This window comes from Vipera berus (assembly GCF_964194415.1).
Source record: "Vipera berus genome assembly, chromosome: 4".
NCBI classification, from domain to species: Eukaryota; Metazoa; Chordata; class Lepidosauria; order Squamata; family Viperidae; genus Vipera; species Vipera berus.
The window spans coordinates 78,597,931-78,623,537 of NC_138206.1; the positions used below are offsets into that span (position 1 = coordinate 78,597,931).

At 40.4% G+C, this 25,607-nt stretch overlaps 1 protein-coding gene across 1 annotated transcript in view; it reads left to right on the plus strand.

The window, feature by feature from the left end:
* Positions 1-25,430, plus strand: part of LOC308667822 (arylsulfatase D-like) — a 65,450-nt gene extending 40,020 nt beyond the window's left edge. The window contains exons 8-10 of the mRNA XM_081327337.1: positions 6,068-6,230; positions 7,430-7,551; positions 23,891-25,430. Of these exons, the coding sequence (XP_081183463.1) occupies positions 6,068-6,230; positions 7,430-7,551; positions 23,891-24,246 (641 nt within the window). The 3' untranslated portion in view covers positions 24,247-25,430. The remainder of the gene's footprint in view (positions 1-6,067; positions 6,231-7,429; positions 7,552-23,890) is intronic.
* The last annotated feature ends 177 nt before the right edge of the window (positions 25,431-25,607 follow it).

Here is a 25,607-nt window from a genome sequence, read left to right on the forward strand (position 1 = left end):
AGGGTCCTGTCTGATATGTTATGTACTGTTTGTTTCATGAGTTGCTTTTGGCATTTTTCTAGTCTGTGGAGTTTGTTGGTGTGTGTGTCTGTCTTGTGGGAGGTTTCTGTTTCTGCTCTCCAGAGGGCTAGTTGTTTGGATTTGTCCCATAGTGCTGGGTGGATTTTGTTGCTGGGTTTGAGGTGAAGAGTGAGTAGGTCCCTGTTGGTTTGGTCTAGTAGGAATCATTTCTTGTGCAATTCATTTCTGATTAGGGCTAATTCAGTTCTTTTCAGGACCCTTTTGGAGGCTGAGGTTTTAGAGTGGAATTTTAGTTGGAAGCATGTGGGGATCACGTTTTTGTCTCGGCAGTTGTGTAGGAATGTGAGGTCGCATAAGATGATGGCTCTTCAGACTTTGAGTTTCTCATAGGTCCTGGTCAGCAGGAAGGTTTCCTCCCCGTAGAGGTAAGATATTTGTTTTCATAGATTTTCAGGGGTTCAGGTATGTAGGTCTTGGCGTATTCGGGTCTTTTCCCGTGTAAGATTGAGAAATTAATCTCCAAAACTGAACACTACAATAAGAGAATAATTACAGAAGCCATCTAAATAGAGAAACACCCACACAACATGAATAAACATGACGATACCTCCCGCCTACCAGACATCTGGAAACTAGCCCTAGTCAACAAACGAGTCCCAGCCACAAAAACCGACACCGGACCCACAACAACATAGGATGCCACCACCAATCATCCTCACCAGACTCAAACCCAAACCCACCCCAATGACAAAATGCAACCACCATCCAGAAACTAAACCATGGTGGCATCTCCAGCTGCTGCACCCCCTCCTGACCCCCACACAAAGCAAACTGACACACGCCATGAACACAAAGCTAGACCGCAAACTCGGAGCCAAACCAGAGCCTGGGATGTTACACCACAGCCTTCTGCTCAGGACATTACATCACAGAACACAGGAGGTTACAATAGTAAAGCTCAGGATGTCACAACCACCAAGGATGTTGCAGCCCAGAACTCAAGATATCACTACACTAGAGCTAAGGATGTTATCACACAGCCCATCATCCAAGACATTACAACACAAAAGACTAATGGGCACACAGCCAACACCTCAGCTACACAGGATGTTACAAAACAGCCGACTAAGATACAAACAATAACTCCATCATCCAATCAGGATGTAACAACACAGCCAACCAACCTGCTTACAGCAACAAAGCCACTACAACACACAACCCCACCAATATTTATAGAGAAACGGCAGCTCCGATCACACTTTGCTCACACAAGCATGAAGCCGGAGACAGCAGCCTGAAGATGACAAGTGGGACCTCATTGAAACATCGCCAAGACACTCTCAATCTTACACGGGAAAAGACCCGAATATGCCAAGACCTACATACCTGTATCTGTGAAAATCTACTAATATATATATATATATATATATATATATATATATATATATATATATATATATATATATATATATATATATATATATATATATATATATATCTCCACTTCATGGATTACTGCCTTGTCGTGGCGAAGGGGCTTGCGTAATTCAATGAAGCTATGAGCTATGCCGTGCAGGGCCACCCAAGACGGAAAGGTCATAGCAGAGAGTTCTGACAAAACGTGATCCACTGGAGAAGGAAATGGCAAACCACTCCAGTATCTTTGCCATGAAAACCCTATGGACAGTACCAAAAGGCAAAATGATATGACGCTGGAAGATGAGCCCCTCAGGTCGGAAGGCGTCCAATATGCTGCTGGGGAAGAGCAGAGGGCTAGTACTAGTAGTGCCAGAAAGAATGAAGCGACTGGGCCAAAGCCGAAAGGACGCTCAGCTGTGGATATGCCTGGTGGTGAAAGGAAAGTCCGATGCTGTAAAGATTTTTTCTCCATAGGAACCTGGAATGTAAGATCCATGAATCAAGGAAAGCTGGACGTGGTCAAACAAGAGATGGCAAGACTAAACATCGACATCTTAGGTATCAGCGAACTAAAATGGACAGGAATGTGTGGATTTAATTCAGATGACCATCAGGTATACTACTGCGGGCAAGAATCCCTCAGAAGAAATGGAGTAGCCTTCATAGTCAATAAAAAAATAGGAAAAGCAATACTGGGATACAATCCTCAAAATGACAGAATGATCTCAGTTCGAATCCAAGGCAAACCATTCAATATCACAGTAGTCCAAGTCTATGCCCCAACCACCGGTGCTGAAGAGGATGAAATTGACCGGTTCTATGAAGCCCTACAGCACCTTATAGAACTAACACCCAAAAATGATGTCCTTATCGTCATGGGGGATTGGAATGCTAAAGTAGGAAGCCAAAAGATAACTGGAATAACAGGCAAGTTTGGCCTTGGAGTACAAAATGAAGCAGGGCACAGGCTGATAGAATTTTGTCAAGAGAATACGATGGTCATAGCAAACACTCTTTTCCAACAACCCAAGAGATGGCTTTACACATGGACATCACCAGACGGTCAACACAGAAATCAGATTGACTATATGCTCTGCAGCCAAAGATGGAGAAGCTCTATACAGTCAGTAAAAACAGGACCAGGAGCTGACTGTGGCTCAGACCATGAGCTTCTTGTTGCAAAGTTTAGGCTTAAATTAAAGAAAGTAGGGAAAAGTGCTAGGCCAGTCAGGTATGAATTAAATCATATCCCTGTTGAATATACAGTAGAGGTGACAAATAGATTTAAGGAATTAGATATGATAGACAGAGTGCCTGAAGAACTATGGACAGAGGTTTGCAACATTGTACAAGAGGTAGCAACCAAAACCATCCCAAATAAAAAGAAATGCAAGAAAGCAAAATGGCTGTCTGAGGAAGCTTTGCAAATAGCTGAGGAAAGGAGGGAAGCAAAAGGCAAGGGAGAAAAAGAAAGATATGCCCAATTAAATGCAGAATTCCAAAGAATAGCTAGAAGAGATAAGAATGCCTTCTTAAATGAACAATGCAAAGAAATAGAAGAAAACAATAGAATAGGGAGGACCAGAGATCTTTTCAAGAAAATTGGAGAGATGAAGGGAACGTTTAATGCAAAAATGGGCATGATAAAGGACCAAAATGGCAGGGACCTAACAGAGGCAGAAGAGATTAAGAAGAGGTGGCAAAATTACACAGAAGAACTATACAGGAATGAGCTTAACATCCCTGACAATCACAATGAGGTGGTCACTGACCTCGAGCCAGACATCCTAGAATGTGAAGTGAAGTGGGCCTTAGAAAAGCTGAGCAACAACAAAGCTAGTGGAGGTGACAGTATTCCAGCTGAGCTATTCAAAATCTTAAAAGACGATGCAGTAAAAGTGCTACACTCAATTTGCCAGCAAATTTGGAAAACTCAACAGTGGCCACAGGATTGGAAAAGATCAGTTTACATTCCAATTCCAAAGAAAGGCAGTGCCAAAGAATGTTCAAACTATCGCACCATTGCACTCATTTCTCATGCTAGTAAAGTTATGCTTAAAATTCTACAAGCTAGACTCCAGCAGTATGTGGATCGAGAACTACCAGAAGTACAGGCAGGATTTCGAAGAGGCAGAGGAACTAGAGATCAAATTGCTAACATACGCTGGATCATGGAGAAAGCTAGAGAGTTCCAGAAAAACATCTACTTCTGCTTCATTGACTATGCTAAAGCCTTTGATTGTGTGGATCATAACAAACTGTGGCAAGTCCTTAAAGAGATGGGCATACCAGACCATCTTATTTGTCTTTTGAGAAACCTATATGCGGGCCAAGAAGCAACAGTGAGAACTGGACACGGAACCACTGATTGGTTCAAAATTGGGAAAGGAGTCCGGCAAGGCTGTATACTGTCGCCTTGCCTATTTAATTTATATGCAGAGCACATCATGAGAAAGGCAGGGCTAGATGAATCAAAAGTTGGAATTAAGATTGCCGGAAGAAATATCAACAACCTAAAATATGCAGATGACACCACTCTAATGGCAGAAAGTGAAGTGGAACTAAAGAGCCTCTTGTTGCGAGTGAAGAAGGAGAGTGCAAAACTTGGGTTGAAACTAAACATTAAGAAAACCAAGATCATGGCATCTGGCCCTCTCAATTCCTGGCAAATAGATGGGGAAGAAATGGAGGTAGTGACAGATTTTATTTTCCTGGGCTCCAAGATCACTGCAGATGGGGACTGTAGCCAAGAAATTAAAAGACGCTTGCTCCTGGGGAGGAAAGCCATGGCAAATGTAGACAGCACACTAAAAAGCAGAGACATCACCCTGTCAACAAAAGTGCGTATAGTCAAGGCTATGGTCTTCCCAGTTGCAATGTATGGCAGTGAAAGCTGGACCATAAGAAAGGCTGAACGCCAAAGAATTGAAGCCTTTGAACTCTGGTGCTGGAGAAGACTCCTGCGAGTCCCTTGGACTGCAAGGCGATCAAACCGGTCAGTCCTAGAGGAGATCAACCCTGACTGCTCTTTAGAAGGCCAGATCCTGAAGCTAAAACTCAAATACTTTGGCCATCTAATGAGAAGGAAGGACTCACTGGAGAAGAGCCTAATGCTGGGAAAGATTGATGGCAATAGAAGAAGGGGATGACAGAGAATGAGGTGGTTGGATGGAGTCACTGAAGCAGTGGGTGTGAGCTTGAATGGACTCCGGAGGATGGTGGATGACAGGAAGGCCTGGAGGAACGTTGTCCATAGGGTCGCGATGGGTCGGACACGACTTCGCAACTAACAACAACAACAACATATATATATACATATACATATATATATATATACATATATATATATATGTATATATATATATATACATATATACATATATATATATATATATATATATATATATATATATATATATATATATATATATATATATATATACATACACACATACATACACACACACACACACACACACAAATTTACACAAATATAAGCTGTCACTGCTGTGACTACTGCCTGTGGATGGCCTTGGGTTAGGCCGAAACAGGAAATAAGATTTGTCCCATGTTTGGGGCCTAGCAAGGTATTCCAAATACTTAAGAAACACTTAACACATATCTCCCTTGCTTCTCAGCTAACAAAACGAGAAAGAGCCAGTGGCCTAAAGGTTAGAACAATTGCCTAAGGTGCAATTGGTCCAGGTTCGAATCTCAGAAGGGTATGGCTGACTGATGAGAACAAATAAGTTTGAAATGCATATCAGTTTCCATTTAATTCTTTGTTAGCAATCCAAAAAAAATTACATATGTGTGTGTGTGTGTGTGTGTGTGTGTGTGTGTGTGTGTGTGTGTGTGTGTAAATTTTAGATTAGGTTAAAACAACTGCCTAATGTGCAATCAGCCCAGGTTCGAATCTCAGAAGGGTATGGCTGACTGATGAAAACAAGTACGTTTGAAATGCATATCAGTCTCCCTTTAATTCTTTGTTAGCAATCTAAAATTTACACAAATATGAGCTGTCACTGTTGTGACTACTGCCTGTGGATGGCCTTCGGTTAGGCCGAAACAGGAAATAAAGATTTTTCCCATGTTTGGGGCCTAGCAAGGTAATCTAAATAGTTAACAAGCATTATATATATATAATGTATGTATATGTATATATATGTATGTATGTATGTATGTATGTACAGTACGTATGTATATGTATATATGTTTTACTCTTAAAATTAGAATTGGAATTAGATGATACTGGGGGGGAGGAATGTGTATGGGAGTTAGTTAGACATAACAATATTGTAACAGTGTGAGAACCAAGATTTTTTGAAATAAGAGATGATAAGAAATGGTGGGTTGGAGAACAGGATGGAAAGCTTGCATTCCAAACTAATTGGAGAATGTGATTTATGACTGTTAATTAGAGGAGGGAATTGTGCTTGATACTATGTGCTCAGGGGAGTGGAATTCAGATTTTGGCTTTGCTATGTACGTGCTGATGCTATGCTACTCAAATAAAGATTCTTTAAGGTAAACAATGCCTTGAAGTTCTTTGAAGAGTTTTATTTGTCGGAACCATCACACACACACACACATATAATCATGACATGGTTTTGTATGTTATTTCAAGGTGGAAAAGCCATGGGAGGTTGGGAAGGAGGAATCCGTGTTCCAGGATTAGTTAGATGGACAGGAGTGCTGCCAGAGGGCAAAGAGATTGCTGTACCAACAAGCTTAATGGACATCTTTTCCACATTGGTTCATTTGGCTGGAGAAACAGTGCCACAAGACAGGTATGGATGCTACAGAACGTAATATCCCTAAAACTGCTGAAAAGTACTTAATGGTACAGACTTGCTATATTCTGATTTATTGATTTTCAGAATATTTCAGACTATTCCTTCCATTCTGCAACTATGCTGATTTTATTCTAAAAGATAAAAGGTGGATGAAGCAATGGGAAAACTTGGGAGGTTTCAAATTAAAGAAGTAAATGTATTTTTCATAAATTTTGAGAAATGAGGTAAAGCAGTTGCATGATCAAAAGTAATATAAGCAGAATATTTGTTCTACATTTAGGAACACAAGTCCAGATGGCTGGGTGAATGGATGGGAAATAGTTTGATATTGCTGAATTGCTATTCTTCCCATGGAATAGCACTTACAGTGTCCAAAATAACCCCAGTACACTGGTAGAAAGTTTTACCAACATAGACTTGCCTGTAGCAATATAATGGAAAAAATAATATTTCGGAGGTGGTTGAGAGAAAACTGAGTATTCTTGTTCCCATATAAAAGTAAGATCTCTTAAAAGTAAGGTTGACTCTTCATGATTTCATGAACATGTCTATGGAGTCTTATTGGCAGCAATACAGAAGTGTCCTTTTTCAGGAATTCTATTTAAAAAAAGCAGTTTAACTCACAGTTCCCATCTAAGGAAGAAAACAATCCAAAAAATAGCCTTTTAGTTGATATGATTATTCCTTTTTCCATTTGTTCAAAGTAAGCAAAAAAAATAAATACAGTAGGGCATAGAAGAACTGTTCTATCTTCTTCCTTGTTTAATGTAACATTTAGAAAATGATGTTATTCTGCCACAAAGTCTCTCCCACTCCTCTTATAAGAACTAATCAATTAAGATAGCATACAAAGTCTGTTCATTTATTTTCAATGAGATTAGTATTTTGTTCTCAGAACATCATTCCAACCAGAAATTCCAGTTCACTTCAATGAAGGCTTCAAAATCACAATATTTTTAGAAATTACAGAAGTAAATAGAGAATTATTTCTTGCTGAAGAATTCTGCATATACTCCAGAAAATTCACAGATACAAGAATTTGGAATTTCAAGTGATTTTGACTGTATATATAGTAGATGTCCAGCTATATTCATTCAATGTATTAACAAATGTCCAGTTGTTGGACTATTAATGCAAGGCTCTGAATTACTTCAAGTACATCTATTGAAAATCTGTGCTTGTTGTCCTTTTAGGGTAATTGATGGCCAGAATTTGATGCCTTTGCTTCATGGACTGGTTCAGCATTCAGAGCATGAATTTATGTTTCATTACTGTGGAATATACTTACATGCAGTGCGGTGGTACGAGAAGGAGAGTAAGTGTCAAGGGTTCCTCCAAAGAAATCCTAATTTGCCTGTGTTTTAACTTGCAGGGTTATGTGTTGAAATTACCTCAAAACTGATATGCTTTGCATTTTGATTTGACTTTTCTCTATTGGAACAATTTTTTTTCTTCCACTTTTACCCCTTTCCAAATGTAGGAATGTCAAATTTTTAAAAAACCTGCATACAAAAATAGATATAGTACTATGTACTACTTGAAAGATGATGGAATGGCAATATTTTGAAGAATTAATGGATCAGTATTTCAGTATCTTGTTTCTTTTAGTTTTCATAAAGAAGAGTCATATCTCTGCTTTACAGTTCAATCAAAAACTGTTACTTTGACCTAGGGTGTCAAGGTTCCAATTGATGATCCCAACAAAGAAAGCACAGATGAGACATTCCAATCTCTAATGCAAAACTTCATTGAGCACAGCATATTGGCACTAATGAATAGAAAACCAGCTCTAGTTAAAATGGTGCCAGAACAGTAAATTAAAAGTATATAACAGTGATGGCGAACCTTTTAGAGACCAAGTGCCCAAACCGCAATCCAAAACCCGCTTATTTATCACAAATTGCCAGGGCTGCAGAAGCATTGTGGTGACCTCGAGGTGGGGCAGGGAGGCACCTCTGAGTGATGCCTCTGGCACACAAAACTCGGGGGCACAAAAATGGGCCACTGTGCTGCAAGGTGCAAAAATGGCCACTGCCGCGCTGTACCACGCAATAATGGGGCAGGGCTATTAAGTATCACGCAGGCACTAGCCCCACTCCTTTTGCCACACATACATGCTTGCAGCCCCGTGCGCACAAGCACGCATGTAAAATGCTTCCCCTCCGTTTTCTTCCAGTCCACCAATCAACAGTGGTTGGTGACCTCTGCTCTACCACCTCTACTCAAGCTTACTAGTTGGCCACTTTGCCTCCTGGGTGGGGTTTCTGCTCCGGGCAGCAGTGGCGGTCTGATGGACCTGCTGCTGCTGGTGGCAGTGGCATGTGTGCCAAAAGAGAGGGCAATGAGTGCCACCTCTGGCAAACATGCCATAGGTTCGCCACCACTGGTATACCTCCCTTCCCCTCTGATAGTGCAGGTCACATTCCCCAGTTAAGTGTCAGACATTTGTTATGAGAAAATCTTCAATTCCCAGCCAACAGTTCTCCGATGACCTTGATTCTTACAATGGACTGCTCACACACCTGTGATAAGCATTCCAATCATCCCCCCTCCCACCAGGGTCTGTTGGCAAGCTAAAAAACAACAATGGCTGAAGCAGAATAAGTTTCTTTGAAGCTTGACAGGCTGGTCCCCTAGAAACTGGAAGGAACCTAAAAAACAATAAGCACACATTACATGAGGGTCCCAATTTCCGGGGACACGTATTATGGAATTTCTCTATTAAGCAATCCACCTTAACATTATGGGTTTTTGTCCATGTAGCCTCCAACATAGGGTAACCCTTCCACTGGATTAGGGACTACAACTTACCCTTGTGGATTCTAGAGTGTAGGATCCTTTTAACTTCATAATGTGAAGTTAAACACACACACACACACACACACACACACACACACACACACACACACACTGATGGGACCAGGGGCCTCTTTCTCAACTGATCTCATCCTAGAACCCTGAAATGGTTTCAGCAGGCTGCAGTGAAACACCAGTTGTACTCTACCCAGTATTCTGGACAACCTTAACTCTAGTAATCAGATTGATGACTTTTACAATGGTAAATGACCCTACGTACTTTGGACCTAGCTTTTTGCAAGTTTGTTTCAACTTTAGATATTTTGTACACAGACACATTTTATCTCCTACATGGAATGTCCCCTGAGGAGCTTGCTTTTTATCTGCCTGTTTCTTCTGGTTTCCTGTTGCTTTGTTTAAACTTTCTTTATGTTGCTCCAGACACTCTGGAATGAGTCTACCCACTCAGCTAAAGTGCCTGAGGAGGGAGGCTCCTGAGGGCATTCTGGCATAGGTGCAAATTCTAGCCCTGTGGCTATCTTAAAAGGAGTGAAACCTGTGTTACTGTGTATCATGTTATTATATGCCCCTTCAGCGAATGGCAGGAGCCCTGCCCAGTTAGACTGCTAGTAATTTACATAACAATGCAGGTACTGTTCCACTATTGCATTGGCTCATTCTGTGGCCCCATTTGTACTCAGATGAAAAGCTGAACTAAGCCCCTGGGAGGACCCAATCATCCTTATAAATTCTCTCCAGAACCTAGCAGTGAACTGGACCCCTCAGTCTGAAATGATGCACTTGGGCTTCCCATGCAGATGCTAAATGTGCTGCAGAAACATCTTTGCTAGCTTCTGGGCATATCACATGTCCATGGCATGCAGTGAAATGGGCTTGCTTGGAGAACAGGTCCACAACAGTCCAAATCACAGTGTTTCCCCCACTCTTGGGTAGTTCCACAATGAAGTCCATGGCTATCTTCTCCCAGGGTCTGGTCAAGTCAGCAACCCGCTGCAGCAACCCTGGCCTCTTTCCTGCAATTCTCTTACTGGCTGCACACACAGCACAGCTTTTTTCATAGCTTTCAATATCCTTTTTCATCTTTGGCCACCAAAACTGATGGTTACCTAGATGTGCTTGGCATCGTGGCTATGCTGCAAAATTTGTAGTCGCAAGCTGTCTGGGATGTACAGCTTGTCCCCCTTCCATGCCAATCCATCCCTCAGGGTTAGCTCTCTTTAATAAGCCCCAAACCACATGTCAGTTTGTATCTCCTGTTTTAGTTGCTGGGCAAAAACATTGGTAGGAGGTGAGCTCCTTTTTTTCTTTTGTTGCCTGATGGTGCTTGTGCCGCTTGCTGCCTCATAGGGATGATGGAGTTCATCGCCTCCTCTTGATTACTCTTATACTGAGGCATGTAGGACAAGTCGTCTGCCAGGAAATTCTCCCCCCCCAAATGTATTTCAAGTCAAAGTCAAACCACTTGAAATACTGAGCCCACCAGTATTAGGGGGAAAGTTTGTGGGAGGGGCTTTTAAGTTTTTATGGTCAATCCACATCTTGAATGGGCTTTTACTCCCCTCCAGGAATTGCTTCCAGGTTACAAGCACCCACCACACTGCAAAGTCTTCTTTTTCCCACGCGGTGCACTCTCGATCTGGTTCAGTTTTCAGGATGTGTTTGTGCACAGTTGCAGCTTCTCCTCCTGGTTTTGCTGGAGGAGGACCGCTCCCATGGCCACATTCCTGACATCTTCTTGAATTACAAATGGCTCCTCTGGGTTTGGATGTTTTAAAACTGGCTCAGCCATGAACAGCCCTTTCAATTTTTCTTTTTCTTTTTTTTATTGAAAAGTTTTGCAGTACATTTTTGAATACAAAACCCCTCCCACCCCCCTCACCTCTCCCCAAACCTCCCCAACTCTCCCCTCCCCTCCCTCCCCCTCCCCGACTTCCCAGAGTTAAATACAGGGTATAAAAATACAAACAAACATAATCTAAAATATTCAAACAACAATAAAATATTAAATTCTATTGCACTTTAACTCTTAATAAAATAACTACAAGCTAGTTATACATCATATAAATCCACTACTTATTCAAATGCTAAGTGAAACTTTTTAGTCCCATATTTATTCTGGATATAATCAATCTATCTTCTCCACTCCACAATATATCTCTGTTGCGATTGGTCTTTCAAATACGCTGAAATCTTTGCCATTTCCGCCAGGTTGGAAACTTTTAAAGTCCATTCTTCTATAGTCGGCAGTTCTTCCTTCTTCCAATATTGCCCTACTAAAAGTCTTGCTGCCGTAATTAAATTCAACATCAACTTAGTGTCCACAACGGTAGTATCTGTGATAATACCCAATAAAAACAGTTGCGGACAAAACTTTATCCTTTTCTTGAATATTTTTTGCATATTCCACCAAATTTTAATCCAAAAAGCTTTAACCCTTTTACAAGTCCACCATATATGAAAATACGTTGCATCCTCACAACCACACCTCCAACATTTGGGCTGGCAGTTCGGATACATACTTGCTAATTTTTTAGGATCTAAATGCCACCTATAAAACATTTTGTAAAAGTTCTCTCTTAAATTTTGGGCCTGTGTAAATTTTACATTTCTCACCCAAATCTTTTCCCAAGTATCCATTGTAATAACTTCTTGAAAATTCTGAGCCCACTTTATCATACAATCTTTAACAAGTTCCATCTCTGAATCAATTTCTGTCAATGCAACATACCGGTATATCCTTTTTATATGTGCTTGACCTTGATCTCTAATTTGCTTTACCAAATTTTCATCAATCATTGAAAAAACAGTTTTCTGGTCCTCTTTCCACCTAGCCTGTAATTGCCCATACTGAAACCAGGTTTGTACAATCTTTTCTTCTTTTAAAATATTATATGACTTTAATTGCCATACATTCCTTATATGTAGTCACATCATGTTTAAATCCAACATTTATATTTTCTATTGCATGTTTAGGTATTGCCCAAATAGGTATCTTATAATTTAACTTCTGTCTGTACTTTTTCCAAACTCGCAACAGAGCATACCTTAAAATATGTATCTTAAACACATTATCCACCTTCTTATCATACAATAAATACCCATGCCATCCAAATAACAAATCATGACCCTCAAGATTTAATAATCTCGCTTGTGTTAAATTAAACCAGTCACTTATCGCTGACAAAGCAGCAGCTTCATAATATAATTTGAAATTAGGCATTTTAAGACCACCTCTTTCACGCGTATCTTGCATTATCTTAAATTTAACTCGTGGCTTTTTCCCTGCCCAAACAAATTTATTAATTCCTTTTTTCCATTCCTCCAAATTTAAATCCTTTTTAAGTATAGGTATCATTTGAAATAAAAATGAAAAATTTTGGCAAAACATTCATTTTCACTGCTGCAATTCTTCCCAATAAGGATAATTGTAATTTTTTCCAACTATCTAATTCTTTTTGTACTTTTCCCCATAACTTTTCATAATTATTTTTATATAACTTCACATTTGAGGGTTACAAATATATCCCCAAATATTTAACCCTTTTAACCATTTCAAATCCCGTTAGCTCTTCTAAAACAGCCTTTTGTGATACTATCATGTTTTTAGACAACATTTTAGTTTTTTGTATGTTGACCTTAAATCCAGAAACTTTCCCATATTGCGTTATTATCTCCATCAATTCTACAACTGAATAATCAGGCTAAGTCACTGTAACAACCAGATCATCTGCGAACGCCCTCAATCTATAATCCTGGTCTCTAATTTGAATTCCCTTAATTTTATCAGAATCACGTATTTTAATCAATAATATTTCCAATGTTAAAACAAATAATAGAGGTGACAATGGGCACCCCTGCCTTGTACCTTTTTCAATATTACATACTTCAGTCAGACTATTATTAACTATTATGCGTGCTGTTTGCTTTTGATATATTGCCCTGATTGGTTGTAAAAATTTATCCCCAAATTCCATTTTCTCTAATACTTTCATCAGAAATTGCCAATCCAATTGATCAAAGGCTTTTTCAGCATCCAAGAAGATCAACGCTGCAGGGATCTGATTGTTTCTTTCCAAAAATTCCAACAAATCTACTATATGTCTCACATTGTTCTTCATTTGTCTACCACTTATAAACCCAGTTTGATCACCATGAATTACTTGTTGTATTACCCTCATTAATCTGTTAGCTAAAACTTTGGCAAATATCTTGTAGTCCATCTTCAAAAGTGATATTGGCCTATAATTTTTTGCTTGGGTGACATCCTGATCTTCCTTCGGGATCAAGGAAATAAAAGCAGTCTTCCAAGACGGAGGTACCCCTCCTCCCATTTGAATTTTCTGGAACAATTCCCTTAAAGGCTTCACCATCTCTAACTGTAAATTTTTATAATACACAGCAGTCAATCCATCCGTACCCGGCGCTTTGCCCACTTTCAGTTGTTTGATTGCTAAAAAAATTTCTTCATCAGTTATCAATTGATTCATCCCTTCCTTTTGTTCTTACGTAAGAACAGGAATATTGTTGTTGTTGTTGTTAGCTGCGAAGTCGTGTCCGACCCATCGCGACCCTATGGACAACATTCCTCCAGGCCTTCCTGTCCTCTATCATCTTCTGGAGTCCATTTAAGCTCACGCCTACTGCTTCAGTGACTCCATCCAGCCACCTCATTCTCTGTCGTCCCCTTCTTCTATTGCCCTCGATCTTTCCCAGCATTAGGCTCTTCTCCAGTGAGTCCTTCCTTCTCATTAGGTGGCCAAAGTACTTGAGTTTTAGCTTCAGGATCTGGCCTTCTAAAGAGCAGTCAGGATTGATCTCCTCTAGGACTGACCGGTTTGATCGCCTTGCGGTCCAAGGGACTCGCAGGAGTCTTCTCCAGCACCACAGTTCAAAGGCCTCAATTCTTTGGCGCTCAGCCTTTCTTATGGTCCAACTTTCACTGCCATACATTGCAACTGGGAAGACCATAGCCTTGACTATACGCACTTTTGTTGACAGGGTGATGTCTCTGCTTTTTAGTGTGCTGTCTAGATTTGCCATGGCTTTCCTCCCCAGGAGCAAGCGTCTTTTAATTTCTTGGCTACAGTCCCCATCTGCAGTGATCTTGGAGCCCAGGAAAATAAAATCTGTCACTACCTCCATTTCTTCCCCATCTATTTGCCAGGAATTGAGAGGGCCAGATGCCATGATCTTGGTTTTCTTAATGTTAAGTTTCAGCCCAAGTTTTGCACTCTCCTTCTTCACCTGCAACAAGAGGCTCTTTAGTTCTTCTTCACTTTCTGCCATTAGAGTGGTATCATCTGCGTATCTTAGGTTGTTGATATTTCTTCCGGCAATCTTAATTCCAACTTTTGATTCATCTAGCCCTGCCTTTCTCATGATGTGCTCTGCATATAAGTTAAATAGGCAGGGTGACAGTATACAGCCTTGCCGGACTCCTTTCCCAATTTTGAACCAATCAGTGGTTCCGTGTCCAGTTCTCACTGTTGCTTCTTGACCCGCATATAGGTTTCTCAAGAGACAAATAAGATGGTCTGGTACTCCCATCTCTTTAAGAACTTGCCACAGTTTGTTATGATCCACACAATCAAAGGCTTTAGCATAGTCAATGAAGCAGAAGTAGATGTTTTTCTGGAACTCCCTAGCTTTCTCCATGATCCAGCGTATGGCTCGAGGTCAGTGACCACCTCATTGTGATTATCAGGGACGTTAAGCTCATTCTTGTATAGTTCCTCTGTGTAATTTTGCCACCTCTTCTTAATCTCTTCTGCCTCTGTTAGGTCCCTGCCATTTTGGTCCTTTATCATGCCCATTTTTGCATTGAACGTTCCCTTCATTTCTCCAATTTTCTTGAAAAGATCTCTGGTCCTCCCTATTCTATTGTTTTCTTCTATTTCTTTGCACTGTTCATTTAAGAAGGCATTCTTATCTCTTCTAGCTATTCTCTGGAATTCTGCATTCAATTGGGTGTATCTTTCTTTTTCTCCCTTGCCTTTCGCTTCCCTCCTTTCCTCAGCTATTTGCAAAGCTTCCTCAGACAGCCATTTTGCTTTCTTGCATTTCTTTTTCTTTGGGATGGTTTTGGTTGCTACCTGTTGTACAATGTCGCCAACCTCTGTCCATAGTTCTTCAGGCACTCTGTCTATCAGATCTAATTCCTTAAATCTATTTGTCACCTCTACTGTATATTCAACAGGGATATGATTTAATTCATACCTGAGTGGCCTAGTGCTTTTCCCTACTTTCTTCAGTTTAAGCCTAAACTTTGCAAGGAGAAGCTCATGGTCTGAGCCACAGTCAGCTCCTGGTCTTGTTTTTACTGACTGTATAGAGCTTCTCCATCTTTGGCTGCAGAGCATATAGTCAATCTGATTTCTGTGTTGACCATCTGGTGATGTCCATGTGTAGAGCCGTCTCTTGGGTTGTTGGAAAAGAGTGTTTGCTATGACCATCGTATTCTCTTGACAGAATTCTATCAGCCTGTGCCCTGCTTCATTTTGCACTCCAAGGCCAAACTTGCCTGTTATTCCAGTTATCTTTTGGCTTCCTACTTTAGCATTCCAATCCCCCATGATGATAAGAACATCATTTTTTGGTGTTAGTTCTATAAGGTGCTGTAGTGCTTCATAGAACTGGTCAATTTCATCCTCTTCAGCACTGGTGGTTGGGGCATAGACCTGGACTACTTTGATATTGAATGGTTTGCCTTGGGTTCGAACTGAGATCATTCTGTCATTTTGAGGATTGTATCCCAGTATTGCTTTTCCTACTCTTTTATTGACTATGAAGGCTACTCCATTTCTTCTGAAGGATTCTTGCCCACAGTAGTATACCTGATGGTCATCTGAATTAAATTCACCCATTCCTGTCCATTTTAGTTCGCTGATACCTAAGATGTCGATGTTCAGTCTTGTCATCTCTTGTTTGACCACGTCCAGTTTTCCTTGATTCATGGATCTTACATTCCAGGTTCCTATGGAGAAAAAATCTTTACAGCATCGGACTTTCCTTTCACCACCAGACACATCCACAGCTGAGCGTCCTTTCGGCTTTGGCCCAGTCGCTTCATTCTTTCTGGCGCTACTAGTACTAGCCCTCTGCTCTTCCCCAGTAGCATATTGGACGCCTTCCGACCTGAGGGGCTCATCTTCCAGCGTCATATCGTTTTGCATTTTGGTACTGTCCATAGGGTTTTCATGGCAAAGATACTGGAGTGGGTTGCCATTTCCTTCTCCAGTGGATCACGTTTTGTCAGAACTCTCTGCTATGACCTGTCCGTCTTGGGTGGCCCTGCACGGCATAGCTCATAGCTTCATTGAATTACGCAAGCCCCTTCGCCACGACAAGGCAGTAATCCATGAAGGGGACAGGAATATTAGCTCTTACCAAATAATAATCTATATCTGCATCTCTAGTCTTATCTCTAGCATACAACTTAGAATAAAAATCAACAAAAGTCTTTTTGATAAGACTCTGCTGGTACACTACCTTACCCTTATGTTCTATTCTATCTATATTATAAGCCCTTTGCTTCTTCCTTAACAAATAAGCTAACCATCTACCTGGTTTATTAGCATTACAAAAAATATTATGTCTAGCATACCGTAAATTAGTTGCCACTTGATCTGCCATTAACTTATCAAACTGACCCCTTAATAAAGTAATTACCTCTTTAATCTTCCCATCAGATGGATTCAAAATTAAAGCTTTTTCTTTTTCCTTAATTTCATCCTCTAATTCTTTCCTCCTAAATTCCAAGTTACGTCTATATTTATTGTTCAAATATATTAATACACCTCTCATATAAGCTTTACTAGCATCCCAAACCATCTCAATAGAAGTACCTTTATACATATTAATTTTAAAAAATTCCTTCATCTGTTTTTTACACTCTTCCACATTTTCCTGATATCTAAACAAATTTTCATTTAAGCGCCAGGACCGTCTATCCCTATTATCTTTTTCTATCTCTAACCATACTGGACTATGATCAGACATAGTTCTTGGACAAATCTTGATCTTCTTAATCCTAGAAAAAAATCATTAGTAATTAATACAAAGTCAATCCTGGAGAAAGATTGATGCCTGTCGGAGAAAAAAGTATAGTCCTTTTCTTGCAAATTCCTTTCTCTCCAAATGTCTCACAATTCCAAGTCATCCTTCATCTCAAAAAAAGATTTAGGCAATTTAGCATGACTTGGGGTGCTTTAAAAAAACAAACCTTGTCCATTTGTACATCCAAAACACCGTTCCAGTCTCTCATCAAAATACAAGATTTATAATCCCACTGAATAATCTTGCTGTGTAATAAACTGTAGAAATCTCCTTGTTGTTGATTAGGACCATATAGTCCAACCAAAAGCGTTTTCTTGCCTTCTATTAACAGTTCAATTATAACGTATCTTCCTTGTTTATCTGCTTCAATTAAAGCCGCTGTCAAAGTATTCTTAACATAAATAACCACTCCATTTTTCTTATCAGTTGCAGAAGCAATAAACTGTGTGCCCAACCTTGAGTTTAACAAATACTTTTGATCCGTGGCTCTAATATGTGTTTCTTGTAGACAAATAACATCATTCTTAAATTGTTTTAAGTATTGAAATACTTTCTTTCCCTTCTGTGGTGAATTTAAACCATTAACATTCCAGGTTAGAAACTTTGTCGCCATCTTTCACGACCTGAAGCTTTTGGAGCGCTTCTTCCAAAATCACCTGCACTCTCTTAGGTCGCGCTCCTCCCACTGCTTCACTGTAAGTAAGTTTTGGAGGTGCCATCATAACTCTCTGCTGTTCTTGTTCATGCTCTTGTCTCATTCGTCTAGCAGCAGCACGTGTCATTCTCTGGTCTCCAACCTCCTCTGATGATACTGAAATTTGATCCACTCCTGTAACTTTCTGGAATTCTCCATCTTTCATCTGCGTAGCTCCTTCAGCACCTTGTACATTCTCACTTTGTGATTGACACTCTCCCTCACCATTCTTCTTTTTAGATTCCAAAAGTGGTATGGGGACTGCTTTTAAAACATTACTATAAAAATCACGTGCCTGTAACACTGTAAGAAGACGATGTCTCGTGCCTGCATACATCACCACCATACCCACTGGTATCTCCCATCTGAACTGAATATCCCGTCTTCTTAATTCTTGTGCCAGAAAAGCAAATTCCTTCCTTCTCCTTAAGATTCTTGGAGGGATCTCTTTTAAAATTAAAACTTCTTGTTCAGCAATTGCAAATTTATTATTGTAAAAAGCTTAAATAACCTCATTTCTAATTGCTCTCTTTGTAAAGTAAACCACCACATCTCTGGGTAATTTCCTTTGTCTTGCAATCCACGAATTAACACAAAATATTTTGTCTATATCCTCCATAATTTCTTCTGCTGATTGCTCCAAAACACCTTCCAAAGCCTCTGAAACTATTTTTTTCAAATTTTCCTTAGAATCCTCTTTTAAACCTCTAATTCTCACAGCGAACTCCATCTCCCTGTACTGTACCAAGGTCAAATCGTCGTCAATCTTATCCACCACATTTTCAGTCTCTGTCATTTTTGCATCTAATCTGATATTATTTTGGCTGAGATCTTCCACTCTCTCGTCCAGACGCTCTATACATACAGCCATGCCTTGAAATGCAAGTAAGATGTCTGCCCTCATTTCTGTAAGCTTCTCCTCCATAAGTTCAGCTAATTGTTGAGATTGCTTTTTCAAAGCCTCTTGCAAAACATCCTGCAGATCTTTCACTGTAAAAGTTGGTACAGGTGCAGGTGCAGGTGCAGGGGGGGCATTAAAGCTTGTAGCGAAGATTGCTGCACCGGAGAAGCCCCCGCACTTCTAGGAACTTTAGAAGATTTGGCAGCCATTTTCACCCACTATTGCCTGTTACGCACTTTCACTTTTATCAAACTCCACAAAGTCCACCGAGTTAAAGATCATAAACCTGCTTTCACCTGATTCTCCTGTACCGCTCTGCCTGCATCCAAGTTATCTGAAGTTCACTCTTGCTGGCAGGGATTGTTGCTACGTCCTGCTCTGCTCCAAAGCCCTGGAGCAGAGGCGTCCTGAGGTCCGGAGCAAACTCAGGCTTCGTGGTGGCTCGATCCTTCAGCCACCAGAGTTTCAACTCTGGCGGCCCGGGATAGCTCTACCCCTGCCTGGGCGCTCACCCCCTCCTCTTCTCCTGAGGAGCGGGCTTTCGAGCCATCAAAACAGCTGATCGGCGCTGTTTTTGGCGGCTCCACGGAAAGGATGGGGCTGACAGCCAGAATGGCTGCTGGCAGCGGAGCCTTGCCACCTGGAAGTCCCCCCTTTCAATTTTTCAAATGCCGCTTAGCTTTCTATCATCCAGTTCAAGGGCTGGATCAGCCAGGGCTTCTCTCCCCTTCCTGCCATTTTCAATTGTCCCATGATGGGCAGGGCAGTCTTGGTGAAGGAAGAGATGAATTGGGTGTAAAACTTTGTAAGCTCTGTAGCTGCTTACAGGTCTGAGGACCTTGCCATTCCAAGATGGATCTCACTTTCCCTGGGTCCATCTCCATCCCCTCACACAACACTCTGTAACCTAGGTAATCTAGGCTGGTTTTGTGAAACTCGCATTTTAACAGTTTGGCATATAGCTTAGCATCCAAAAGTTTTTTCAGCACCTGCCACACACGTTTTACATGTTCATCCAATTTCTCAGAGTAGGTGAGGATGTCATCCAGATAAACCAAAACTCTCTTGTAGAGGTGCTCATGCAACACCTCATTTATGAGCTGCATAAATACAGCTGGGTTCCCTTGTAGGCCAAATGGCAACACCTTAAATTGGTAGCTTCGTAGGGTGCAGTTGAAAGTTTTCCACTTGTTGCCTTCCTTCATTCTCACTCAATAGTATGCCTCACTCAGGTCCAATTTTGTGAAAACCTTCCCCTTGGATAAGTGTTCCAACTTGCCTGTCATAAGGAGGAGTGGGTACATGTTTTTCACACACACTCCATTAATTCCACCAAAATCAATGCACAATCTAAGCAACCCATCTTTCTTCTTTTTTTTTTTTTTTTTATTGAAAAGTTTTAAAAATACAGTTTTCCTTTAAAAAACCCCCTTCCCCCTCCCTACCTCCCCTCCCTACCTCCCCCCTTCCCCCCCTCCCCCCCTCCCTCCTCCCCCCCCACCTCCCCCTAACCCCCCTCCCCCCCCCGGACTTCCCAGAGCTAAATACAAGGTATATATATATAAAAAGGCAATCATAAACAACCATATACTAACAACTATAAATTCTAAAATCCATCACTCTCTAACTTATATAGGATCAAACAAAACTTAGCATTATTAAATATATATAGAAGACAAAATAAAAAAAGAAAAAAGAAAACGAAAGAAGACTTATTCAAATGCTAGATAAAACTTCTTGACCCTATACTTATTCTGGATAAACTCAATCCATTTTCTCCATTCCATAATATAATGTTCTTGCGAGTAATCTTTCAAATAGGCCGAAATCTTCGCCATCTCTGCCAAGTCGGAAACCTTTAAAATCCACTCTTGTATAGTCGGCAGTTCCTCTTTCTTCCAATATTGACCTATCAAAAGTCTTGCTGCCGTAACTAAATTCAACATCAACTTAGAGTCCACAACTGTAGCGTCAACAATTATTCCCAACAAAAAAAATTGCGGACAAAACTTTATCCTCCGTTTAAAAATCTTCTGCATATTCCACCAGACTTTTATCCAAAAAGCCTTGACCTTTTTACATGTCCACCATATGTGAAAATATGTTGCCTCTTCATCACCACACCTCCAACATTTAGGCTGATAATTCGGATACATACTTGCAAGCTTTTTAGGATCTAGATGCCATCTATAAAACATTTTGTAAAAGTTCTCTCTTAAACTTTGAGCTTGAGTGAATTTTACATTCCTCACCCAGATCTTTTCCCACGTGTCCATTGTAATAACTTCCTGAATGTTTTGGGCCCATTTTATCATACAATCCTTAACAAGCTCTGTTTCTGAATCGATCTCTATCAATGCAAGATATATCCGTTTAATATGTGCTGGTCCTTGATTTCTAATTTGCTTTATCAAATTTTCATCAGTCGTTGCAAATCCATTTTTTTGGTCTTCTTTCCACCTGGCCTGTAACTGAATATATTGAAACCAAGTCTGAACAACCTTCTCTTCTCGCAAGAAACTATATGATTTCAAGCACCAAATATTCCTTTCCAAACTTAAAATTTCCTTGTAAGTAGTCTCATCATGTTTGAAACCAGCATGTATATTTTCTATTGCGTGTTTTGGGATTGCCCACAATGGTATCTTGCTGCTTAACTTATGTCTATACTTCTTCCAAACTCTCAGCAATGCCTGTCTTAAAATATGCATCCTAAACACAGTATCTACCTTCTTATCATACAACAAATATGCATGCCAGCCAAACAACAGATCATGGCCCTCAAGATTTAATAACCTCGATTGTGTCAAATTAATCCAATCACTTATTCCTACTAGTGCAGCAGCTTCATAATATAATTTAAAATTAGGCATTTTAAGGCCACCTCTCTCACGAGTATCCTGCATAATCTTAAGTTTAACTCGTGGCTTTTTCCCTGCCCACACAAATTTATTGATACCACGCTGCCATTCCTCCAAGTTAGAGTCTTTCTTAAGAATCGGTATCATTTGAAATAAGAATAAAAATTTGGGCAGGACATTCATTTTCACTGCTGCAATCCGTCCCAACAAAGACAATTGCAATTTTTCCCAACTCTCCAGTTCTTTTTGAATTTTCCCCCATAACTTTTCATAATTATTTTTATATAGCTTTGTATTAGAGGGCGACAAAATCACCCCCAAATATTTAACCCTTTTAACAATCTCAAATCCAGTTAATCCTTCTAAGAGAGCCTTCTGCGAAACTGTCATATTTCTAGCCAAAATTTTAGTTTTCTGTATATTTACTTTAAATCCAGAAACCTTCCCATATTGTGTTATTATCTCCATCAGGTCCACAACAGAGTTCTCTGGCTGGGTCACTGTAACAACCAGATCATCTGCAAATGCTCTCAATCTGTAATCCTGATCTCCAACTTGTATCCCCTTAATTTTTTCCGAATTCCGAATCTTAACCAATAGTATCTCTAATGTTAATATAAATAACAAGGGCGATAGCGGACAGCCTTGCCTTGTGCCCTTCTCAATATTACATACTGTTGTCAAACTATTGTTAACTATAATTCGGGCAGTTTGTTTTTGGTATAATGCCCTAATCGGTTGTAAAAAATTTTCCCCAAAATCCATTTTGTCTAAAACTTTCAACAAAAATTGCCAGTTCAATTGATCAAAAGCCTTTTCAGCATCTAAAAAGATTAGCGCAGCAGAGATCTGGTTGTGCCTTTCCAAAAACTCTAACACATCAACTATATGTCTCACATTGGTTTTCATTTGTCTTCCACTAATAAACCCCGTTTGGTCCCCATGAATCACCTGTTGCAGAACCCTCATCAGTCTATTAGCCAAAACCTTAGCAAATATCTTATAATCTGTATTTAAAAGCGATATCGGTCTGTAATTTTTAACTAAAGTAGCATCCTGGTCTTCCTTCGGAATCAAAGAGATAAAAGCTGTTCTCCAAGACGGGGGCACCTTTCCCCCCCTCTGGATTGTCTGGAACAGTTCCTTTAACGGTTTTATCATCTCTAATTGTAAGTTTTTATAATAGGCCGCAGTCAAGCCATCAGTGCCTGGTGCTTTATCCACCTTCAGTTCCTTAATAGCTGTAAAAATTTCTTCTTCTGTAATCAGTTGGTTAATCCCCTCTTTTTGTACTTGCGTAAGAACCGGGATGCTAGCCTTCTCCAAATACGTATCAATATCTTTTGCATTAATGTCCTCTTTAGTATATAATTTCGAATAAAAATCCACAAAGGCATCCTTAATAAGATTCTGTTGATACACAACCCTTCCTTTATGCTCAATCTTATCTATATTAGATGCCCTTTGTTTTTTCCTCAGTCTATAAGCCAACCATCTGCCTGGCTTATTAGCATTGCAAAAAGTATTATGCCTAGCAAACCGCAGATTGGTCGCCACTTGATCAGCCATTAATTTATCAAATTGTCCTCGTAACAGTCTAATAGCTTTCTTCTTTCTTCTTTTTGAATAGCACAGGGGCTGCCACTCGGGATTTTGCTGCTTGGATAAATCCCCTCACCAAATTCTTATTGATGTAGTCCCTCAGCTCCCTCATTTCCCTTGGAGTCATGGAATACATTTTTTGCTTTGGGAGTTTCAGTCCAGGCAGAATCTCAATGGTACAGTCTGTGGGGCAATGAGGGGACAGCACGTCACACTCCTTCTCAATATTCTCTGCTGCTCCTCCCCCTGATCTGATGTAGCCTTGCTGCATTTGGGGTTTCCTTTTACCTTTCTCTCTGGTATGGACCCACCCTTCTTTACCCCTGGGAGGTCAGGCTCTTCCTTTTCATTACTACTCACTTTGCAGTTTTCTCCCAATGGACCTTGGTGCTCCACTTACCTAGCCAGGACAATCCTAAAATTGCCGCCTTGGCCATTTTGGGGGTGACCACAAACCTAATAGTCTTTTGGTGGTCCCCTAGCCTCAGGTGCCCCGGTTCAGTCAACTAGAAGGCAGTTAGACCCCACCCACCAGGGAACCATCAACTTGCTCAAATTTCATGGGCTTCCATGAAAATGAATACATGAATACAGGCAACATAACAAGATTGCTTGTCTCAATGGCCACACTAGAATTGAAACAGTTATACTGGTGAAAACTAGACTGTTTAAAACTTGTTCATTGTTCGCTTCCATTTTAATCAATCAGATTCTTTCCCATCAGGTGGAAAGGTGTGGAAAGCCCATTATGTGACCCCAATTTTCCAACCTGAAGGATCTGGAGCCTGTTATCATATTAAGTACTGTCCATGTTCTGGAGAAGGGGTCACCCATCATGATCCTCCTCTACTGTATCATCTCTCAAGAGACCCTTCAGAAGCCATGCTTCTGTCAGCAGACAGTGAACCACAATTTTACACAATTCTTGAGAGAATAAACAAAGCCAGAGAAGAGCATCGCAAAACTCTCACTCCTGTCCCACAACAGCTGTCTTTCTACAATATCATCTGGAAACCATGGCTCCAGCCATGCTGTAGGTCATTTCCATTTTGTTATTGTGACAAAGAAAACAATATGTAATATAGTCATCATTTTTGAAGTTGTTTGTTTTTCATGTTTTATCAAGTCTAGAAAAATAAACCCTCTAAACAGCATAGCATTCACTGGATATAAGAGAGTTTAAAATGTGTTGTGTTGCAAAGAAAGATTCCATCTCAGCTTGGGGGGGTGGTTTGTTTTGGGTATCTGTGTTTCCAGGATTAATGACATAAATAATAGAAATAGATTTTATTGCAATTTATTAATTTCCATTCAGTAAGGGAGACCTAGATTACTCTCCATGAGTTTTGCTTTAACATAGCATTCTACACTGAACGTCATGTGAGTCTCAGAGCCCTCTACTTTTAATTAGGATTTTATAAACTAAACATAATGATACTATATGACCCAGCAGCCTGGTACATTTACAACTGTCATTTCCAAAACTTGGTTTTCCATTATACATATGTACTTGCTTCTCATCTTCTATTTCTCCATAATGGGTTTTAGAGGTTTTAAATGTAGAAAATTGTGATTATGCTGGATTCACCTATTAACCAGGGCAACTTGGACTGAGGCAACTGCCTCAGTCATCAGTCGGAGCAGTCACGTGATACCGTGCTTACCTCCAAATTTTTTATAGTATTAAAGGTTACAATTTACAACCATAAAAACTAATACAAAAAAAATAAAATTTGTATGTGCAGAAAATAAAAAATATACTAAAGAAAAAAATAGTATATGTAAAGAAGTATATTTTCATGATGTCACACTTTATGACCACATTGCTTAGGGGGAGAGAATTGCCAGTTACAATTGTCCTTGTTCAGCATCAGACCAGGACTGTAGCCAGGCACAAAAGAGCAGAGCTTGTATGGTGACAACACAATGCATATTTCACCATTTTTGGCATCGTCATTGTTATGTATTGAGATAAGTTGCTTGTAAACTGTGTGTGTAATGGTTAACAGCCATTATGGTTAAACTCCAGACAGCTTGTCTCCGGAGTTGTTACTTTACATTTTAAGGCAGGAAGTTACTATTTAATCTCATTGGCTGCCGACTAGCGGCAGCCCGGATAAATAGAAACTGAGCAGTGTTTGGGGCTCCTTCTGTTATGTTGGACAAACAGGCAAAGTGGCAATGGACGAACGTCCATGAGAAAAGCTTCTTGGGGACTTCCGGGTGGCAAGGCGTCGCCGCAGGCAGCCATTCTGGCTGTCAGCCCCGCCGGCTCCGTAGAGCCGCTGAAAACAGCGCCGATCAGCTGTTTCGACGGCTCGGAAGCCCGCTCCTCGGGAGAAGAAGAGGGGGTGAGCGCTCAGGTAGGGGTAGAGCTCTCCGGGGCCGCCAGAGCTAAGGTTCTGGTGGCTGAAGTATTGAGCCCCCCCGAAGCCTGAGTT